Here is a 17,297-nt window from a genome sequence, read left to right on the forward strand (position 1 = left end):
TGGTCGTACATCTCCCATTTCATTTTGTTTGAAAGCCACCATCACCGTCTTGTTTTTGGAGTCTAAAGGGAACATTTTATTAAAGTGAGGTCATAGACTTCTGTTCAATCAGGAACGAGTGGAGTCGCCCCCTGCTGGACATGAGAGAGAATGCAGCTGAGGCTGAATCTTTGGTTTGAACATAAATCCATCTTTTAAGGAAATCAGCATGACGTGAAAATCTTTTTGTTTTTACTGCTTTAAATGACCTGCAGACGTTTCCCAAGACGACTAAAAGAAAGAACAGAAATTAAAGTACTCATAATAATAATAATAATAGATTGTATTTACAGGCGCCTTCAGGACACTGGAGGTCACTTTAACAAGCAGAGATAAACGGTCGCTGCGTTCAGGTTCTTGTACTTTGAGTGTTCATTTTTTTTTAAATCTGGCAGCTTTTGTTACTTTTCAACCTGAGAGTTTAACAGAGATGCATCACATGTTTGTTGGTGTTTTTCAGAGCGGGGGGGGGGGGGGGGGGGGGGGGTGTCCTGCATGTCCGTGTGAAACGTCATTTGTGTCTCAGTGTTTTGCATGGCTGAACAAAAAGTTATATGCAAGAGCATTTACAGAAACTGAATGTGAAGTTTACTCTCTCCATCCTCACGTCTGTCTCCTGATCTGCACCTCCTGCTGCTGTCGAGCGTTTACTGCCATAAGGTCAGGACCGACTGGACCGACTGTGTAGCATTTGTCTGATAAAATATATTTCTACACACAAACACGTGGCTCTCTGTTTCATACGGTCAAAGAAAAAAACTTTTCAAATGTGTTTTCAGCGCTGAATCGGACTGTAAGGAAGTAAAGTAAGTTCTGTCCCGTGTTTCAAGCTTCTTCAAATAATAATAGAATGTCACTTTTTAATTCACTTTCATAAAATAACTGAAACTCTGATTAAGCCTATAAGGAGCAAATATGGAAGAGGATCAGACATCAGACATTTATAACCAGAAGCGGACTGTTGTTGTTTTTTTTACATTATGCACTTTTAGAATAAAGTCTTTGAGAATAATTTCTGTCAAGAATAAAATCCAAGGGGTGCTGGTAGCCTAGTGGTTATGTTGCTGCCCCATGTACAGTACAGAGGGTTAGGGTTAGTGGGTTCAAATCTGACCTTTGCCCTTTGCTGTCATCCACCAACATTTCCTGTCTCTCTCCAAATGTCCTGTCCAAAAATGTCCCACATTTCTTTTTTAAAAAGAATAAAAATCAACACGAGAAAAAAAGTTAAAACATCCAGGATAAAGTTAAAATACAATTTCAAAATAAAAGTCGAAAGTAGAGAATAAAGTTAAAAAATATTTTCAAATTAGAAATGCAGAAAAAAAAATTAAACGTTGAGAATAAAGTTAAAATATAAAATTGAGAATAAATTCTGAATGTAAGAAATAAAGTTGAAATAAAGTTTTGACTTTCACTTTTTAAATTATACTTCAGGTCTATTCTTGACATTTTGGCTTTTCCCACCATTTCTACTTTATTCTCGGAGTGCATTATGGGAAAAAACCTGACCCCTCTTTTAATGTAGAAAGAAGGTGATCAGTGTGATGAGAATATTAGAACCATCAGAAGGTTCATTATAATAATAATAATTAGTAATCTAAAAAAACGTTTGTAACATTTACGAACTAAAGCATTCATATAATTGACTAAATATAACAACACCAGATGGATATTTATAACTTTAATAACTTTTAATCCATGAAAAAAAAAACATTTTATTTTATAGTCACAGCTCCCATAATGCTTTGGGGGATATAAACAGGAAGTATGGTTAGCTGCAACTGTAACCCTTCGTTATTTTGCCGCCTAAATTTGTTCACATTTGGTCGAATTAGCGCCATCAAAGGTGAGCCGAATTATTGCTTACCTGCGCATGTTTACCTGGTTTACATTGATTTATCGTTAAGTATCATTCTTTAAACACGACACTGAAGGAAAGTTAAAAACGTGATTATTCTCAGGCAGCTTCAGGTGTTTACGTTCTGATGATTTCGAAGAGGACGTTTGGATCAACGAGCTGCTCGGACAGAACGAGTCACACTGAAGCTATAAACATGTTTTAATGTCTGTGTGAGTTAATTTAACTGAGCTTTGAACCAGACACCTCACACTTTAAAACACAGACTGTATAAAGAATGGACAGCAAACACTCCACCTCAAGTGAAGCCAAAACATGTTAAGCTCCCCCTACAGACTGACTGCAGTATTGCAGTATAGTTCATAAGCTCCGCCTCCTCCATGTTAACAGATGGGACCTGGTTTTGCCGGAATCGTTATTATCATGCAATGTTGTGTTAAAGTCATCTTTTTATCTACCAAGGTTCTTTTTAATTATTTAATTGATGCTATAAAACGTCATGATTGACAGCTGTGATGACGAATCAGGCTGTTGTTTTGTTGTGTGCAGCATATATCAGAGTAGAAGAAGAACGGGGAGAGGAAACGTAACAAACATGAACATTAAGGTCGTTGAACTTTCCGTAATTGTGAGTGTCTGCTTTAAACAGACACAAGAATCTCTTCTGCTGTGGACTGAACCCACCTGGGTGACCTTTGACCTTTTAGCAGGAAGTAAAAGGTTTGTTTTTGTTCCAGCTGACCCCTCCTGCACAGACTCCACCCATCATGGAGATATTTTGACTTCATCCTGTTGAGCAGGAGGAGGCTGAGGCATGCTGTCCATTTGTATAAACAGCCCCTGGTTTGAAAGCATCTTCCTCGGGGCGCCGGATGGCCTAGCGGTTATATTGAGCGCACCATGTACAGAGGCTGTAGTCCACGTGGCAGCGGCTGTGGTTTGAATCTGATCGGATGAGTTGCCCTGTTCAGTGTGTGATGCTCTCTCTGCTCTGTCTGCATGTTGTAGTGCAACATTTTGACCAGCAGGGGGACTCATTTCATCTCCAGACGAGCTCTCAGCCTGAGCAGTCAGAAAACTGAAGGAGGTTTTTTTTAGTTTTCATGTTTTATTTTTGTAAATATGCAGACACACAGCAGGTAGCTTAGCTTAGCATAAAGACTGGAACAAGGATGTCACTCTCCTCAGCTCCTCCTGGGGGATTCCAGGCGACCCCTTTTGAATTCCATGGAACCCCACATAGGGTCGGGACCCCCAGGCCTGTGCTGGGCCATGAACACCCCCATGTCTTCTTTTCTTTAAGGTCATCATTTAAGAAGTAAAACGGACGTCTGTGTCTTCTGACCTCCTATATTAACAGGTTTCACTCTCAGTTTTCAGACTTTTCTTTAAGGGGGATGGTGATCTTGTGTTATCTCTGCAGGATGTGTCTGATGATGTTTTCATCGCCCTCTCCCCTCAGTGAGTTTCTTCTGATTTATGTTTCTCTGCTGAGCTCAGCGGGATCGTTTGTTTGGACTCTCCCTTTTTCATCAGCTGTGTCACCAGCGCTCAGAGCGACTCTGACATCTTCACCTTAGACACAGAACTCAAAACACATCACAGCAAGGACACAAAGTTACACTCCCTGCACTTCTGCAGAGATGACATATGAGTATTTATCAACACTTTTATGCTTCATTTGATTAATTCAAGTTTCAGACTCTGAATCATGCTGCAGACGGTCGGAGGAAGATTTTGAGGTTCAGCTTAGAAACATCAAAATATAAAAACTGTTTTTTGTAACAACAGGTTCCTGTAACACAAATAAAAGATTCACTTTTACATTTTAAATGATGATAACGCTCGTTTCATTCTCGAGAGACAAGCTTCACCTGTTTGAGAGTCTCCAACAAGACAGAAACTTTACAAAACATTTGATCTTTAACCTTTAAAGAAGCTTAGCTGCTAATGTTAGCATTGTGTTAGCACTGTGGATGTCACAGAGGTGTGGCAAGGGGGGGCTCAGGAGAATGTCAAATAATGACGCAGAAGGGGCAGACGAATCAGTCCGACGCTATCATGTGAATTTTTGCCTTCATGTGTAGTTAGACGTATTTCACAATATCAACAACAGCAGAGAAGAACAAACGGGCGACCAGGAAACATTATGAAGCAGTTTCATTACGATCGCAGCGTGGCAGCAGGATCTAAACGTCAACAACCCTCCTGCTCGCTCACTGAATGTTTTCCTGGATATTACCTGCTGCAACAAAATCACTTCAAGATAAACTTAATATTATTACAACACTTTTCAAAAGTGTGTGGACCTGTTGGCTCCTGCAGACTGGGACCTCCTGCAGGCTTCGGGTTCGGTTTGCAGCCGGGAGAGAAGAGGTCAGGGTGAGGGGTCAGCGGCTCCAGGTCTGAGGACATGGTCCTCTGTGGATTCCTCCTTCAGGGGGGGAGTGAGTCTTTTTTCTGAAGTGTTCAAGTATCTCAGGTTTTGTAAAACAGAGTGTGAGACTGACAGAAATGCGGGTCAGACTGTGGGGCCGAGCCCGAAGGCAAAGCTCTCGATTCACCATCGATCTTCAGGCTCGAACCCTCACCTTTGGTCATGAGCTACCTGCCTGAGTCTCCTCTGCAGGGTGTCTGAGCTCAGCCTTAGAGTTAGGGAGAGGAGCTCAGACATACGGGGGAGCTCAGAGGAAAGAAGGTTGAGAACAACTGATTTAGAAGACGAGCATTTATGAGCGCCACCAATAGGGTCATTGTTGGGATAAAGACCGGTGCTCTGTGTGAGGAGGAGAGAAAAAAACAGTATTTGTGAATAATGGAAACTCAGGAAAAGTAAAACTCCTTAAAGTCTTTATATGTGATGTTTTGATCCAGCAGATGTCGCCCTTGAGCTCCAGCATGAAACCAAAACAACTCGCGCTGCATTGTTGTGTTAGCATGCTAATGCTAGCGATCTTTATTCTGCTGGTATCTTCACACTGCATGTAAATTTACCTGAAATGAGCGTGATCTAGAAACACAGTTAAGCAGTGAGTACAGTATGTTATTCTTCTTTTCTCTAGTCCCTCAATTAAACAACTTTTATACACGAGGGGAGGAGTCAGCCGGCCGTCCTGGCGATGTAAACAAAGTGAAGATAGGACTCTGAAAACTCTGAAAACATCACAGACAGTGGGACTCGGGTGTTACACCCATTGTAGACAGTCATGACTCACAGAGTTATTTTCAGAGGAGATACTTGGTTTATATTTAAGTGTGAAAAATCACATTTAAAGACTTTAAACAGTGGTATTCAGTAAACTCCAGGATGTGAGTTTGTTGACATCACTGTAACTCTTACACATGTTTTTTATATGTGTGTGTGTGTGTCTGTGTGTGTGTGTGTGTGTGTGTGTGTGTGTGTGAGCAGGCCGGCCGGTCTGTGCGCACATGCTCAGTGAGGTTATTTTTGCGCACAGAGGCTTTAAGAGCGGAGCGGCAGGAGGAGGACGGAGCAGAGAGGAGCGCAGAGAGAGAGAGAGAGAGAGAGAGAGAGAGAGAGAGAGAGAGAGAGAGAGAGAGAGAGAGCTGAACCCATCAGCTGAGCGTCTCGCCACAGATGAGCCACCACGGCCACGGCCGCAGACCCGGCTCAGTGCTGGGCTCTCGGAGCTAGGGGCGCCGCTCCGCGCTTCTCCTCCGTACACTCTTTTTATTTGATTTGTTTTAAAGTCATCATTTTTGTTTCCATCATGGTGCTGGGGAAAGTGCGGGCCTTGGCGGTCTACTTTGACAGTCTGAATGAGAACAACCTGCCGGCGTTCTCCGGAGGGAACCTGGTGTCCGGGAGGGTGGTGGTAGATGTGACCGGGGATGTGCGCGTAAAGAGCCTGGACGTCACCGCGAGAGGAGTCGCCAAGGTGCGCTGGACCGAGTCGAGGAACGCCGGAGCGAACACGGCTTACACTCAGAACTACACGGAGGAGGTGGAGTACCTGCACCACTACGACACGCTGATAGGAGAGGAGAGAGGTAAGGAGTGAGGGCATCTTCATGGCACCAGGGAGTGGGGGCTCAGCTGTGCCACGCAAACTTCTGAAACCAGCTCATTACCGTAAAATCAAACTTTATTTAGACTGGAAAGGTTGCATTCATGCGCCATAACGACGCGCAGAGCCCCCCCAAAAGGTCCCCACAGTGACAGTGGTGCTGATGCAACAGCTGATCGTTGATGCGATACCCCCGCACCGACACTCCCCGCACTTTATGTCTACAATTCTTCATTAATCATAACACGCACAACCCCCCCCCCCCCCCCCCCCGCAGGGATCGATCACCACACCAGAAGAAGGTTTCTCATTCTGCATCATCAGCTTGTTGCAGCACTCAAGAGGAAAAAGTTCCCACGTAGGAGAGAGAGAGAGTCCGCGGGAAAAAAGGAGGAAATCGGTCCAAAAATGCAAACCGAATCGGTAGTTTTGTGTTTTTCACATAAACTGATGAGGAATAAACGTTTTTACTGATGACATCCTGAAGTGAGCGAGCACAGCCAACTCCCTTTGTTTGTTAGAAGCGGTTCAAACCTGTTCAGAAACTGCTAGAGAGGGAGGGGAGGAGGGGGGGAGGGGAGGGGAGGGGGGGAGGACCCGCTGACTCCGGGTGCGCGTTAGTGTGTGTAATATGTGTGTGTGTGTGTGTGTGTGTGTGTGTGTGTGTGTGTGTGTGTGTGTGTGTGTGTGTGTATGTATGTCTGTGTAATGTGTGTGTGTGTGTGTGTGTGTGTGTGGTATAGGATCTCAGCTGCTCGTCACCACTTCCTCCACCTGTGTTGATTTCTGTTTCTGATGCAAATATGTTAAAGGACAGTTTCATGCAAAGCGTGTGTGTGTGTGTGTGTGTGTGTGTGTGTGTGTGTGTGTGTGTGTGTGTGTGTGTGTGTGTGTGTGTGTGTGTGTTGGACTCCCACACAAACAGATGATTGTGACATGTTAAAGGCTGAGCGTCACGTTCAGACGCCGTCAGGTGAAGATATCAGAGCTTTTCTAAACATCCTGTCTGACTGTTTCTGCGCCCGGACGGCGGCCATGGAGGGGGGGGGGGATTTATATTATTGTCTGAAGCAGACTTTTATATTTAATATTTTAATCATTTTGAATGTACAAAGAGAGCAGTGAAGTGAAGTTCCTTTAACGTGATATAGAAATGGACGGCGTGCCTCACACTCCTCCCGCTGAGCAGGGTGAAGACAGAATATCTCCGTGACCGGCGCTGGCATGCGGAGAATTTTGCAAACCAGAGCCCGCGTGACGCTGCTTCTGCTGACGATAAAAGGTCAAAGGTCGCTCAGGTGGGTTCAGGGCCGCAGCTGAACAGAACCTCGTGTTGGTTTTGGACGAGGTTAAACCAGAACTTCCCCTTTAGGGAGCCTCCTCTTAACTTCAAAATAAAATATGAGCGTCCTGATTTAAGAAACTGGGAACAAATGATGCATCTCTAAATATTGATTATTGTTCATGTTGTCTGGGTAACGGTCGCCTTGAGGTCGGGATGAGCCCGATGTGAGAACAGGAAATATTCTGGAGGACTCAGTCAGTGCATTTACATGTATTTAAAAAGTCCAAACAGTGTCTGATACCATCAGAAATTTGAATATGTAGCGCCATGTAACCCTGCTGACTGTGAGCGAGCAGGACGGGGTGACAGGAGCGCGACCGTTACTGTGCGAGCGATCTTCTGTCACCTGATGAAATGATGTTTCCTGTGTACGTTCTTCTCCGATCTCGCCTCTGACATCGAACTCTGCTGCTCCAATTTTCTTTTCTTTGTACGCCATGTCCCGCCTCCTGAGAGGACGCCACCCGCTGTGAGAAAAAGCGACTTTTCAGGAGTTTTCAGGAGTGAAAACGGTTTCTGGAGCTCTCAGACGTCTCCTCAGCAGACGGAGCAGCAGAGCAGTGTGTTCATGAAATGATGCAGGAAAGAAATCTTCAAGTCCACCGGAGCTGCTGCGAGGAACGGAGCGACAGATCAGCTGATCATCCCCACACACAACCATCACTCTGTGTTTCTGTTGCAGAACTGCAGCGACATAGAAGAGCATTAAGAACACTGCTGAGATGATTTTTTACACTCTGAAACATTCTGCTCACTTTTTAAACTTCATGTCAGTTAGAAAAACTAAAGTTACGAAAGTTATCTGTTAAAATACAAACATCCAGAAAGTCCAGTTCACATCCAGCTTGTCGTATTCAGTCATCATTTTCACTTTTTCGATCTGTGAAATGTTAGAAAAGAGTTTTATTTTCCTGAAGAAACAGATCAAAACACAGATTCAGTAAAACGTTAGGTTCAAATCTTCTCGCTTTACAAGCTCGATCTGACGAGTTGTGGCAGCAATGACCTCAGATGACCTCAGATGACCTCAGACATATGAGCCAACTTTCACTGAAGCTGCAGACATTTCAACTTTGCAAAAACTTTAGATGTGCAAAGACAAAGTGCCAGCTCCTCCTGCTGCGTAACAAACACTGTGAGGTGGAGAAAAGCTGCAGAACGAGTGTTTCTGTGTTTGATGACTTTGTGTTTCTCTAAGAGTCACAACATCCCAGAAACTTTCTGTCCGACTTTGTTCAAAGAGAGAAACGGGATCTGAATGTCTGAATGTGTGTATGTGTGAATGTGTGTCTGTGTGTGTAATAGATCTTCTCTCCCGTCATCATCGACCTCCGTCGTCTGTTTGCGTGAGACGTTCAGGTCCACCTGGAGTTCACAGTCAGAGTAGGACACCCTCCTCCTCCCCCCTCTTTCTTCCTGCTCTCCCTCTCACGCAACACACCACATGGCCGGGCTCATGTGGGCAGGGGCTTGTCGGCTCTGCACCAATCGGAGCGCTGGCTGTAATCCATGTCAGGCGCTCGGCCAATGGGAGGCTGAGTTGTAATGCAATGCGTTGGAGTTTCCAGCTGAAGGAAGCTGCTGCTCAGTCTGGTTCATACCGGTCTGCTCCTGCTCAGGCTGTGCCGGTGACTTGACTTAGGCACACACACACACACACAGACACACACAGACACACACACACACACACACACACACACACACACACACACACACGCAGGCTGTCGATGACATCTCAGACATACTAACACAGACATGAGGGTGAAGCAGAGCGGCTGCTGAGCTGGCAGGAAGCTGAAGTTCACTTTAGACATTTAGAGGATTAAAAAACAAACAAACAGAAAAGAAAATGAGGAAGTGACGGCGCTCATGTTCTTTCTGTTGAAGGGTGTGTTTCTGCAGCAGCTTCTGTCACTCTGTTTGCAGCTGTGAGGCAAAAGAAAAGGTCGATGTGCTGACTTTAAAAGCTGTAAGAGAGCTGGTTTCACACGTCTGTTCTTGTATAAAACACTGAAGCATCTATGGAGAAACATATGGAAGCTCATTCCTGCCCATTAAGATAAAACATAAAGTCATGATAACGACTTTAACATCTCTGTGACTTCTCAAAGAAAAGAGAAACAGAAGTTGTCGTGTAATGTTTTTGATATATTAACAGACGTTTGATGCAGACTGTAGGCGGATTTAAAAGCATCCTTTTTTTCTGTGTTTCAGACGAGGACTGTCCAGAAGAAGGTCTGACCGTCCTGCACCCCGGTCTGCACGAGTTCGCCTTCAGCTTCAACCTGCCGCAGATGTGAGTGTTTGTCCTTCATCTCAGAGGGCGATGTCGTTTGTGTTTCTGACTGATGACGTTATTTTTGTTTTTGTTTAAAAACTTAACATTGAAACGAATCATTTTCTGAAATCATGACGTGATGTTTACATGAACACTCGAGGTTAGGAGCACGCTGCTGAAACCGAACACGCAGTGTGTAGATTCCTCCACCAGGGGGCTCTCAATCAAAACAATAACAAAAAGATGACGTTGAAGCTGGCGGGGAATCATGGGAGTGATTCTCCTGCTACTCCACCCCCTGATGCAAACGAACTCCGTGTTGACCGTAGTCATGACGACCGGGTGAACCCGACCTGAGGAAGAGAATATCACAGTGACAGGACGGCAGCTTTCAGAAGCAGCTCACGCTTCCTCATGCAGTGAGCTTTGACGTAACATCCGGCGTTTCCACGGCAACGTTAAACATGTTGTGTCTGTCATAGCGGCGGCGCTGTAACAACACACGACCTTCACAATACAAGCAGATAAGATGTGATAACTTTGTCGACGGGGGGGAGGGGGCTAACTGAAAGTTCCTCAGAGGAGCTTTAAGGACACGATGAGGACTCCTCTCGTCCCGGCAGACGCACTTTATTTTATTTCACACGAGATTATAGAGAATCCGATACACTCAGAGAGAACATAAACGTTGTTTGTTTATGTGTGTGGTCGTTGTACAAACCTGTAGAAGACGTTTTAGAGGACACTAAAGACCACCGCAGCAGCCTCAGTATCAGAGTTTATGTTTTCAAAATGGAGAAATGGAGAAATGGAAAGCTTCCTGTGTTCTTTTGTAAATAATTTAAATTTCATTAATGTCATGTTACTTGAATATGAAAAAAATCTTTGGAAGAGTTAAATTGTTAAAATGTACTGCGAGCATCGTACCCCCCCTCTTACTGCAAAGAAAGTGCTCCAATGTTTGAAGGTTTGAGGGAGGAGTGATGTGTAGTTACTGTGTGAAGAATGCTTTTCATAAATAAAAAATAAAAAACTACCCTTACATTTTTTATTTTTTAAATGTAGAAATGTAGTCAAACAAGAGACTCAAACAAGAGACTCAAACAAGAGACTCCAACAGTGTTCAGAGCAGGACCCCCCCCCCCCCCCTTCCTCACACTCCTCCTCTTCCTCTCGTCTGTCAGGGCTCTGGCCACGTCCTTCGAGGGGAAGCACGGCAGCGTGAGGTACTGGGTGAAGGCTGAACTGCACCGTCCGTGGCTGCTCCCGGTCAGAGTGAAGAAAGAGTTCATTGTGTTCGAGCACATCGACATCAACACGCCGCTGCTGCTGGTACACACTCTGCACACGGCACTGCCCACACTCTGCCTCCTTCTCTGCTTTTCCACCAAGCTCATGTTCTGTATGGTACATATGAAGCTGCAGTTAGCTTAGCTTAGCATCAGGGGGTGCAGGTCCGGACTTATCTTCTTAGACCTGCTACACACCCGGGCCCGACTCCCCCCCCCCCCCCCCCCCCCCCCTCCTGAGGCTTTTCAAAACTGATTACCTGTCCAAATAATACGTGTTTGGTGTCAATAAGAGTTTTTTTTCCTTCTGACCAAATACCCACAATAGCCAATGAGAGCGAGCAGACCGGGGAGCGTCCCAAACCGGATGTCGCGTACTTTAACTCCGCTCTAGCTCGCGCTGCAAAGTGTTTAAGCCGTACCTTAACTGTCGTCTCAGCCAGGATTTACCATATATTCCTTTTTCTGTTTATTTTTTGCTGTAAAGCAGAACGCACGTCAGGACCCGGGATGTGTTGCTATGCTACGAGGTTTCCCGTCTGCTTGCTCTCTAAACGAGTCTCCTCATATCCCCCCCGCTTAGAAGTGGATTTCATGTTCTCGTCTCGCCCGTTAAGAAAAGCACTCGAGTTGTCTGATTCCTAGAATGTGTCTTTTTCTTTAATCCTGCTCGAGTGGACGTGTCGGTTTATAACATTTCATTTTTTTATTTGTTCTGTACAAGTCAAAACACACAACAGAAAAAAAAAGAGAAAAAACAATTCACACTTCATCCCATGTTCGGAAAGGAGCGTCTGCCCCCCCTTACTCAAAAAACATACAATAAATATCTGGATGGTCTGTCCAAATACAATCACTGAATGAATATTAACATAAAACAAATCTGACAATTCAGTCTTCACTTCCTCAGAAATAATAGAATAGAATAGAATAGAATAGAATAGAATAGAACAGAATAGAATAGAATGACTTTATTGATCCCAAACTGGGAAATTGTGGCGTTACAGCAGCAGGTTGTCCAAACACAATATGAGCAAAAAAAACACAATATAATATTAAATACAAATTAAATAAGCACTTAAAATATCAAAACTAAAAATGTGAATATATACAACCAGGATTTAACTAAACATTACTCGTCTTAAATATGAAAGATTAAATGTAAATGTGTAAAAACAGAGTTGTAAATGGACAGTATTGACATAGGGAGCTGTGCAATCAGTGATACGAAATAAGAAGGAAAACACACAAAACACACTAACTGCCAATTTCACACAGTCTGATAACTTTGATCTTATGAACACAACCCTTCTAATCATTATTTAAAGAATTCCACAATTTAATTCCAATGACAGAAATACATTTCTGTTTTAAAGTTGCAAACTGATGCTTAAAATTACATTTTCTTCTGTGTGTGTGTGTGTGTGTGTGTGTGTGTGTGTGTGTGTGTGTGTGTGTGTGTGTGTGTGTGTGTGTGTGTGTGTGTGTGTGTGTGTGTGTGTCAGGCTCCTCAGGCCGGTACCAAGGAGAAAACATTGTGCTGCTGGTTCTGTGCTTCCGGCCCGATCTCCCTCAGCGCCAAGATCGAAAGAAAGGGCTACACACCAGGTGAGCCCCCCCCTCCTCCCTCCTCCCTTCCCCCCTCCTCCCTCCACCTCCTCCATCTCTTCTTCTTCTCCTCCTTCCTCCTGGTCTTCACCTTCTCACTTACATCATTTCTCCCTCAGTCTGTCAGGCTGATCTCTTTTCCTTCTCTCTCAGGCGAGTCCATCCAGATCTTTGCCGAGGTGGAGAACTGTTCCTCCAGGGTGGTGGTGCCCAAAGCCGCTCTGTACCAGACTCAGACCTTCTTCGCTAAGGGGAAGGGCAAGCAGATCCAGCAGCTGGTGTCCAACCTGAGAGGAGACCCCCTGCTGCAGGGGAAGAGCCAGAGCTGGGAGGGCAAGCTGCTCAAGATCCCCCCGGTGTCGCCCTCCATCCTGGACTGTCCCATCATCAGGGTGGAGTACGCCCTCGTGGTGAGTTCACTTTAATGAGTTTCACTTTATCTTTCAAAGTTAGACGACATGACAGGAGGGTTTCCTGCTAATAACCAAACTAACAGCTGAAGTACTTCCTCTTCATAAACGTCATAAACCATCATGAGCACTTTAGCAAAGCAGAAAAAGGGCAACCAACGATCTCGAGGAGCCTAAGAGAGCTCAAGAGCTCCCAGGAAAGTAGGTGGTTAGTGACTGAGATTTACAGATAGATAGAGAGAGAGAGAGGGAGGGAGGGAGGGAGAGAGAGAGAGAGAGAGAGAGAAGCTCAAGGTACCAGTTCCCCCGGTAGTCTAAGCCTATAGCAGCATAACTATAAGATTTATCAAAAAGGAAAGTTTTAAATCTGTTTATGTTCAACTGAAAACACTCCAAAAAAGTAAGAAGATCCCCGCTAACAAGAGGCCAGATGAGATGACCTACTGACCTAGATTAATGTGGAAGAATCATCTATTCTTCTAAAACATGGAAAATGATTGAAATCACATTTTGAAGGAGGATCATAACCTCAGAGAGGCTTCAGGAAGAGTTTTGTTTTGACCATAAATCAGGAAGTTGTAGTTTCAGGACAAAGTGTTCTACTTTTCAGAGCGTCAGGTAGTTCCAGACGTGTTTGTGAAAAGACTCAACAGGCAGAACTGGCTCTAAGAGGGACACCATGTCTGACACTCCCTCTGTGCCTGCAGGTGTATGTGGACGTTCCCGGAGGGTTGAACTTGTCTCTGTCGTTGCCGTTGGTGATCGGGACCATCCCCCTGCACGCCGTCTCCTCCCGCACCTCCAGCATCAGCAGCAACTGCAGCACGCTGAGCTGGCTGGGCCTGCAGGAGCGGCCTGAGGGTACAGACTGCAGAACACCAGCATGCATGTTTCTCTGTTTTCTTATTGTCAGACAACACGCGCAGATCTCTTACTCGTGTGTGTTGTTTTTTGTTTCTCTCTGCAGCGCCGCCGAGTTACGGCGATCTGGCGATATCAGAGTCAGAAAGGCGGGACTGTCTGCAGGGCTGTGATAGGTCGGATAGGGAGGGAGAGGACCCGGGATCTCTGCTTACATACATCACAGAGTTCAGATATCTCCCCCCGCCACTCTACTCTGAGGTACAGCACACACACACTCACACACACACACACACACACACACACACACACACACACACACACACACACACACACACACACACACACACACAGATAAGAGGAACCAAATACATTTTATATCAGCGGCCGCTAAAAGGACGTTCTTCATGGGAGACCTGTCCGAGCAGGCTGCACAAAAACATGAAGACAAAGAAAAGACACAACAGGAATACAACATATATTTTATTTTATTTTATTACTTTATTGCAGGCAAGTTGTCATATTTCATCACAACTTTTGTTCATCCTGGCACATTTTTATATATAATGTTTTAAACATACAAGAATACATACAACATGAAATAAAATAAAGATAGATAAAAATCCAAAGAAAAGGTAAGAAGAGAAAAAAGATAATTAAAATAAGATTTAGAAAAGAAAAAATAATACTAATAATAATAAAAAAAAGAATTTAAATTAAAATGAAACCGTAAATAGAATGGGGCAGGGGGGGGGGGGGGGTTGTTCCTTCACTGCTCTCTTAATTTAATATAATTTAATTTACATACCTGTTATTATTCCACTTTATCTGTTTCCTTCATTCACTCCAGTAACACATGAATTCATCTTCTCTCTTTCTTAGCCTATACATAATTCTTTCCATTTCTTTAATATCTTCCACTGTTAACTTCCATGCATTAATAGACGTGGGTGGGGGGGGGTTATCATCCAGCCAGCTTCGTGTAATTTGCTTTGTGCTGAGGCGACAGTCCGACCTGCAGCTCCTTTTGTCCCCACAATCTGCTGATTTCCTGCTCCATCCCCTGTCCTTTCAAAATAAAAGCCAGAGCCCAAAAACAAAACATCCAGCCGATTAAAAGGCTTAACCCAGACCAAAATGTAAAGAAGGAGTAATATCTATCCGAACATCTGAACTGTCTCTGCCCCCCCCCCCCCCTCAGGTCGACCCCTTCCCTGACCCCTTGGAGGTGTGCGAGGCCGCTGACGTCAGGAGGCCCGACACGTGTCCGTCCCGCTGAGGAGAGCCGGAGAGCCCAGAGGGGCTCTGCCCGAACTCGACACCGTCACCCCCAGCGTCTCACCAGATTATATCGCACCATAAATACGGCCGGACCCTCCCTCCCTGGCTGGGGGGGGAGTCAGCTGAGAGAGTATTGGGTGACCGTTGACATATGGACCAGGGACTTTCGAGACATGCTGGGTCCTCCATATCCTCTGCTCCACACCAGGTTCTCCCTGACACCACTCTGACTCTGAGGAGGCCCGAAAAACAAAAATGGCTGCCGGTGGTCAGAAGACGCCTCCTCCTGCCTCACAGAGAATTTTGCACATACCGTTGTTACTGTTTTTCTATGGGTGGGTTTTATATTCTGCAGATTGCCGCAGGCCTATATGCTCCAGTAGATTCTGTCCACAGATGTTTTTTTTGTAATTCTGAAGGCACATGACGAAACGGGACAAAAAGCTGTTTCAGTAACAAGATAGTTCAAAGACTTCAGGTGGAAACTGTAAAAGAAAAGAACACTTTCTGATGATCTAAAGCAGAAACGTGTAGATAAACGACCACCGCGAGCACTTAAAGCAAAGCTCACATTACGTGTGTGTGTGTGTGTGTGTGTGTGTGTGTGTGTGTGTGTGTGTGTGTGTGTGTGTGTGTGTGTGTGTGTGTGTGTGTGTGTGTGTGTGTGTGTGTGTGTGTGTGTGAGTGTGAGTGAGTGACCAGGTAGAAACAAAGACAGGGTCTAGAGAATAAAAAGCACAACTCCGACCAACCTAAAAGAAATCGTACCACAAGTCGCCTGTCGGTTCCTGCTCTGAACTGAAGCTTCTCTCGCTGTAGATTGTTTTTCTAAACTCGGATGTTAAGAAGCTTTTTGTGCTTTCAAAAACAAGAAAATGTTAAAAAGATCAAATGTTTACAGATGAATATATTGAATTGAGAATGTTGTTCAAACATGACTTCTTCCACCTGAATCTTCAAAGTACCAAGTGCAATATATTTTTGTATTTGTGATTTTTTTGCACTAGTTTTTCATACACTCTGTCGCTGTTTATTCCATTTCTGTGCATTATATATTATTATTGTCATGATCTTACTGCTGTCATGATCAACTTTTGATAAAATAAAAAGATTTATTTTATAAAGTACTTGAACCCTTACTGTCCTTTTTATATATATACCTTAAGAACTTTGAATTTGCGCCTGAAATTGCGCTTCTTTCCTGAGAGTCCTGACTCAGTCACTTGAACAGTTACTGTGCTTTTACATACAAGCAGTGATAAGTCAGTAATCACAAACTCATGTTCAGTAGATTTTTAAATTTGCGCCTGAAATTGCGCTTCTTCTTGGGAGACATAACTCAATAATACATTAACACATAAACAAGATAAGGATAGTTTGTGATTCAGCGTGATTTACACTTTCAGGTCATATCTTAATCTTTGATGAACATTGCACATAAATGTACATAAAGCAGATTACCAATCATAGAAAAAAACTGTGCTTTTTTTCACTGCAGAACTTTATAGAGAATATTCTTCCAAAAAAACTCCCAGAAACTTTAACAGTAATTAGATTTGTCGTGAACAGTAATCACAAACACATGTTCAATCGACAGCGTAAGAACTTTGATTTTGCGCCTGAAATTGCGCTTCTTCTTAAAGTCATAACTCAATCACACTTTAACTCACAAGTTAAGGAGAGTTGAGAACAGTGTTTGTTCATTAGTACACTTCCAAGAGAAACCTCCCAAGTTGTAGCCCCATGAGCGTAACTCTCAAATCCTAACGATCTACTTCCTGTCTGTTGCGTCAGACTTTTAAAAATTCCTGGACGACCCTCCTGTGTTACTTTCTGCAGCAGCTGCTACTCCATGCTCCACATGCAGCCCGTTTGCTCCACTGATTTCTGCACTCCAGTCTGCTGCAGTTACCACAAACCAGATGTAGGACACTCTCACGTGAGCTGCTGACCTAAATCCCCACCACAGACAGACAAAACGCATGCAGGGGGAAAATAGATCTGAGCTTTTTCAGTAATGCTATTTACAGTCGAGCGATTTCATAACCTGTTGTAAACAAACGTAAATAGAAACGTCAGCTGAAGTTTTTCCCCTTTTTCAGTTGAATTCATTCCGACTTCCCACAGAGGAACACACGCTGACGTCTGCACATCACAGGATACAGAAACACAGCAGACATGCATGTTGTTTTTTCTGTTTGTAGGTTAAACAGGGATTTGCTGCAGGCTATCGGAGACGAGTCAAGGGAAAATTTGGGGAAGACATCAGATTAAAATAAGGTTTTAGTCGAGGAGAT

The 17,297-nt window shown here is 44.2% G+C and overlaps 1 protein-coding gene and 1 long non-coding RNA gene across 3 annotated transcripts; one reads left to right on the forward strand and one right to left on the reverse strand.

Annotated features, from left to right (window-relative positions):
• Positions 1–5,410: 5,410 nt before the first annotated feature.
• Positions 5,411–16,127, forward strand: LOC110004307 (arrestin domain-containing protein 3). Of its 2 annotated transcripts, XM_020659856.3 has the most exons (8): positions 5,413–5,911; positions 9,488–9,569; positions 10,736–10,883; positions 12,346–12,448; positions 12,602–12,858; positions 13,566–13,719; positions 13,826–13,980; positions 14,921–16,127. In XM_020659856.3, the coding sequence occupies exons 1-8, from the start codon at positions 5,632–5,634 to the stop codon at positions 14,996–14,998; spliced, it is 1,257 nt and encodes a 418-aa protein (XP_020515512.1). In that variant the 5' UTR covers positions 5,413–5,631; the 3' UTR covers positions 14,999–16,127. The 2 variants fall into 2 exon arrangements, with proteins under 2 accessions (XP_020515513.1, XP_020515512.1); XM_020659857.3 differs by lacking the exon at positions 10,736–10,883 and having other exon boundaries at positions 5,411–5,911; positions 12,568–12,858.
• LOC136183231 (uncharacterized) lies at positions 10,586–11,244 on the reverse strand. The gene is made up of 2 exons (XR_010669050.1): positions 11,101–11,244; positions 10,586–10,951 (listed from the first exon to the last, which is right to left on the reverse strand). It is a non-coding gene; the product is annotated as an uncharacterized lncRNA (long non-coding RNA).
• Positions 16,128–17,297: the final 1,170 nt, after the last annotated feature.

This window comes from Labrus bergylta, chromosome 17, assembly GCF_963930695.1.
Source record: "Labrus bergylta chromosome 17, fLabBer1.1, whole genome shotgun sequence".
NCBI classification, from domain to species: domain Eukaryota; kingdom Metazoa; phylum Chordata; class Actinopteri; order Labriformes; family Labridae; genus Labrus; species Labrus bergylta.

What these genes read in the sequence shown, in the direction of transcription:
- LOC110004307 (XM_020659856.3), top strand. Translation starts at nt 5,632, where the DNA reads ATGGTGCTGGGGAAAGTGCGGGCCTTGGCGGTCTACTTTGACAGTCTG. An exon ending in AGCTTCAACCTGCCGCAGAT is followed by an intron (nt 9,570 to 10,735) that starts GTGAGTGTTTGT and finishes CTCGTCTGTCAG; the next exon opens with GGCTCTGGCCACGTCCTTCG. An exon ending in CCTGCAGGAGCGGCCTGAGG is followed by an intron (nt 13,720 to 13,825) that starts GTACAGACTGCA and finishes TTCTCTCTGCAG; the next exon opens with CGCCGCCGAGTTACGGCGAT.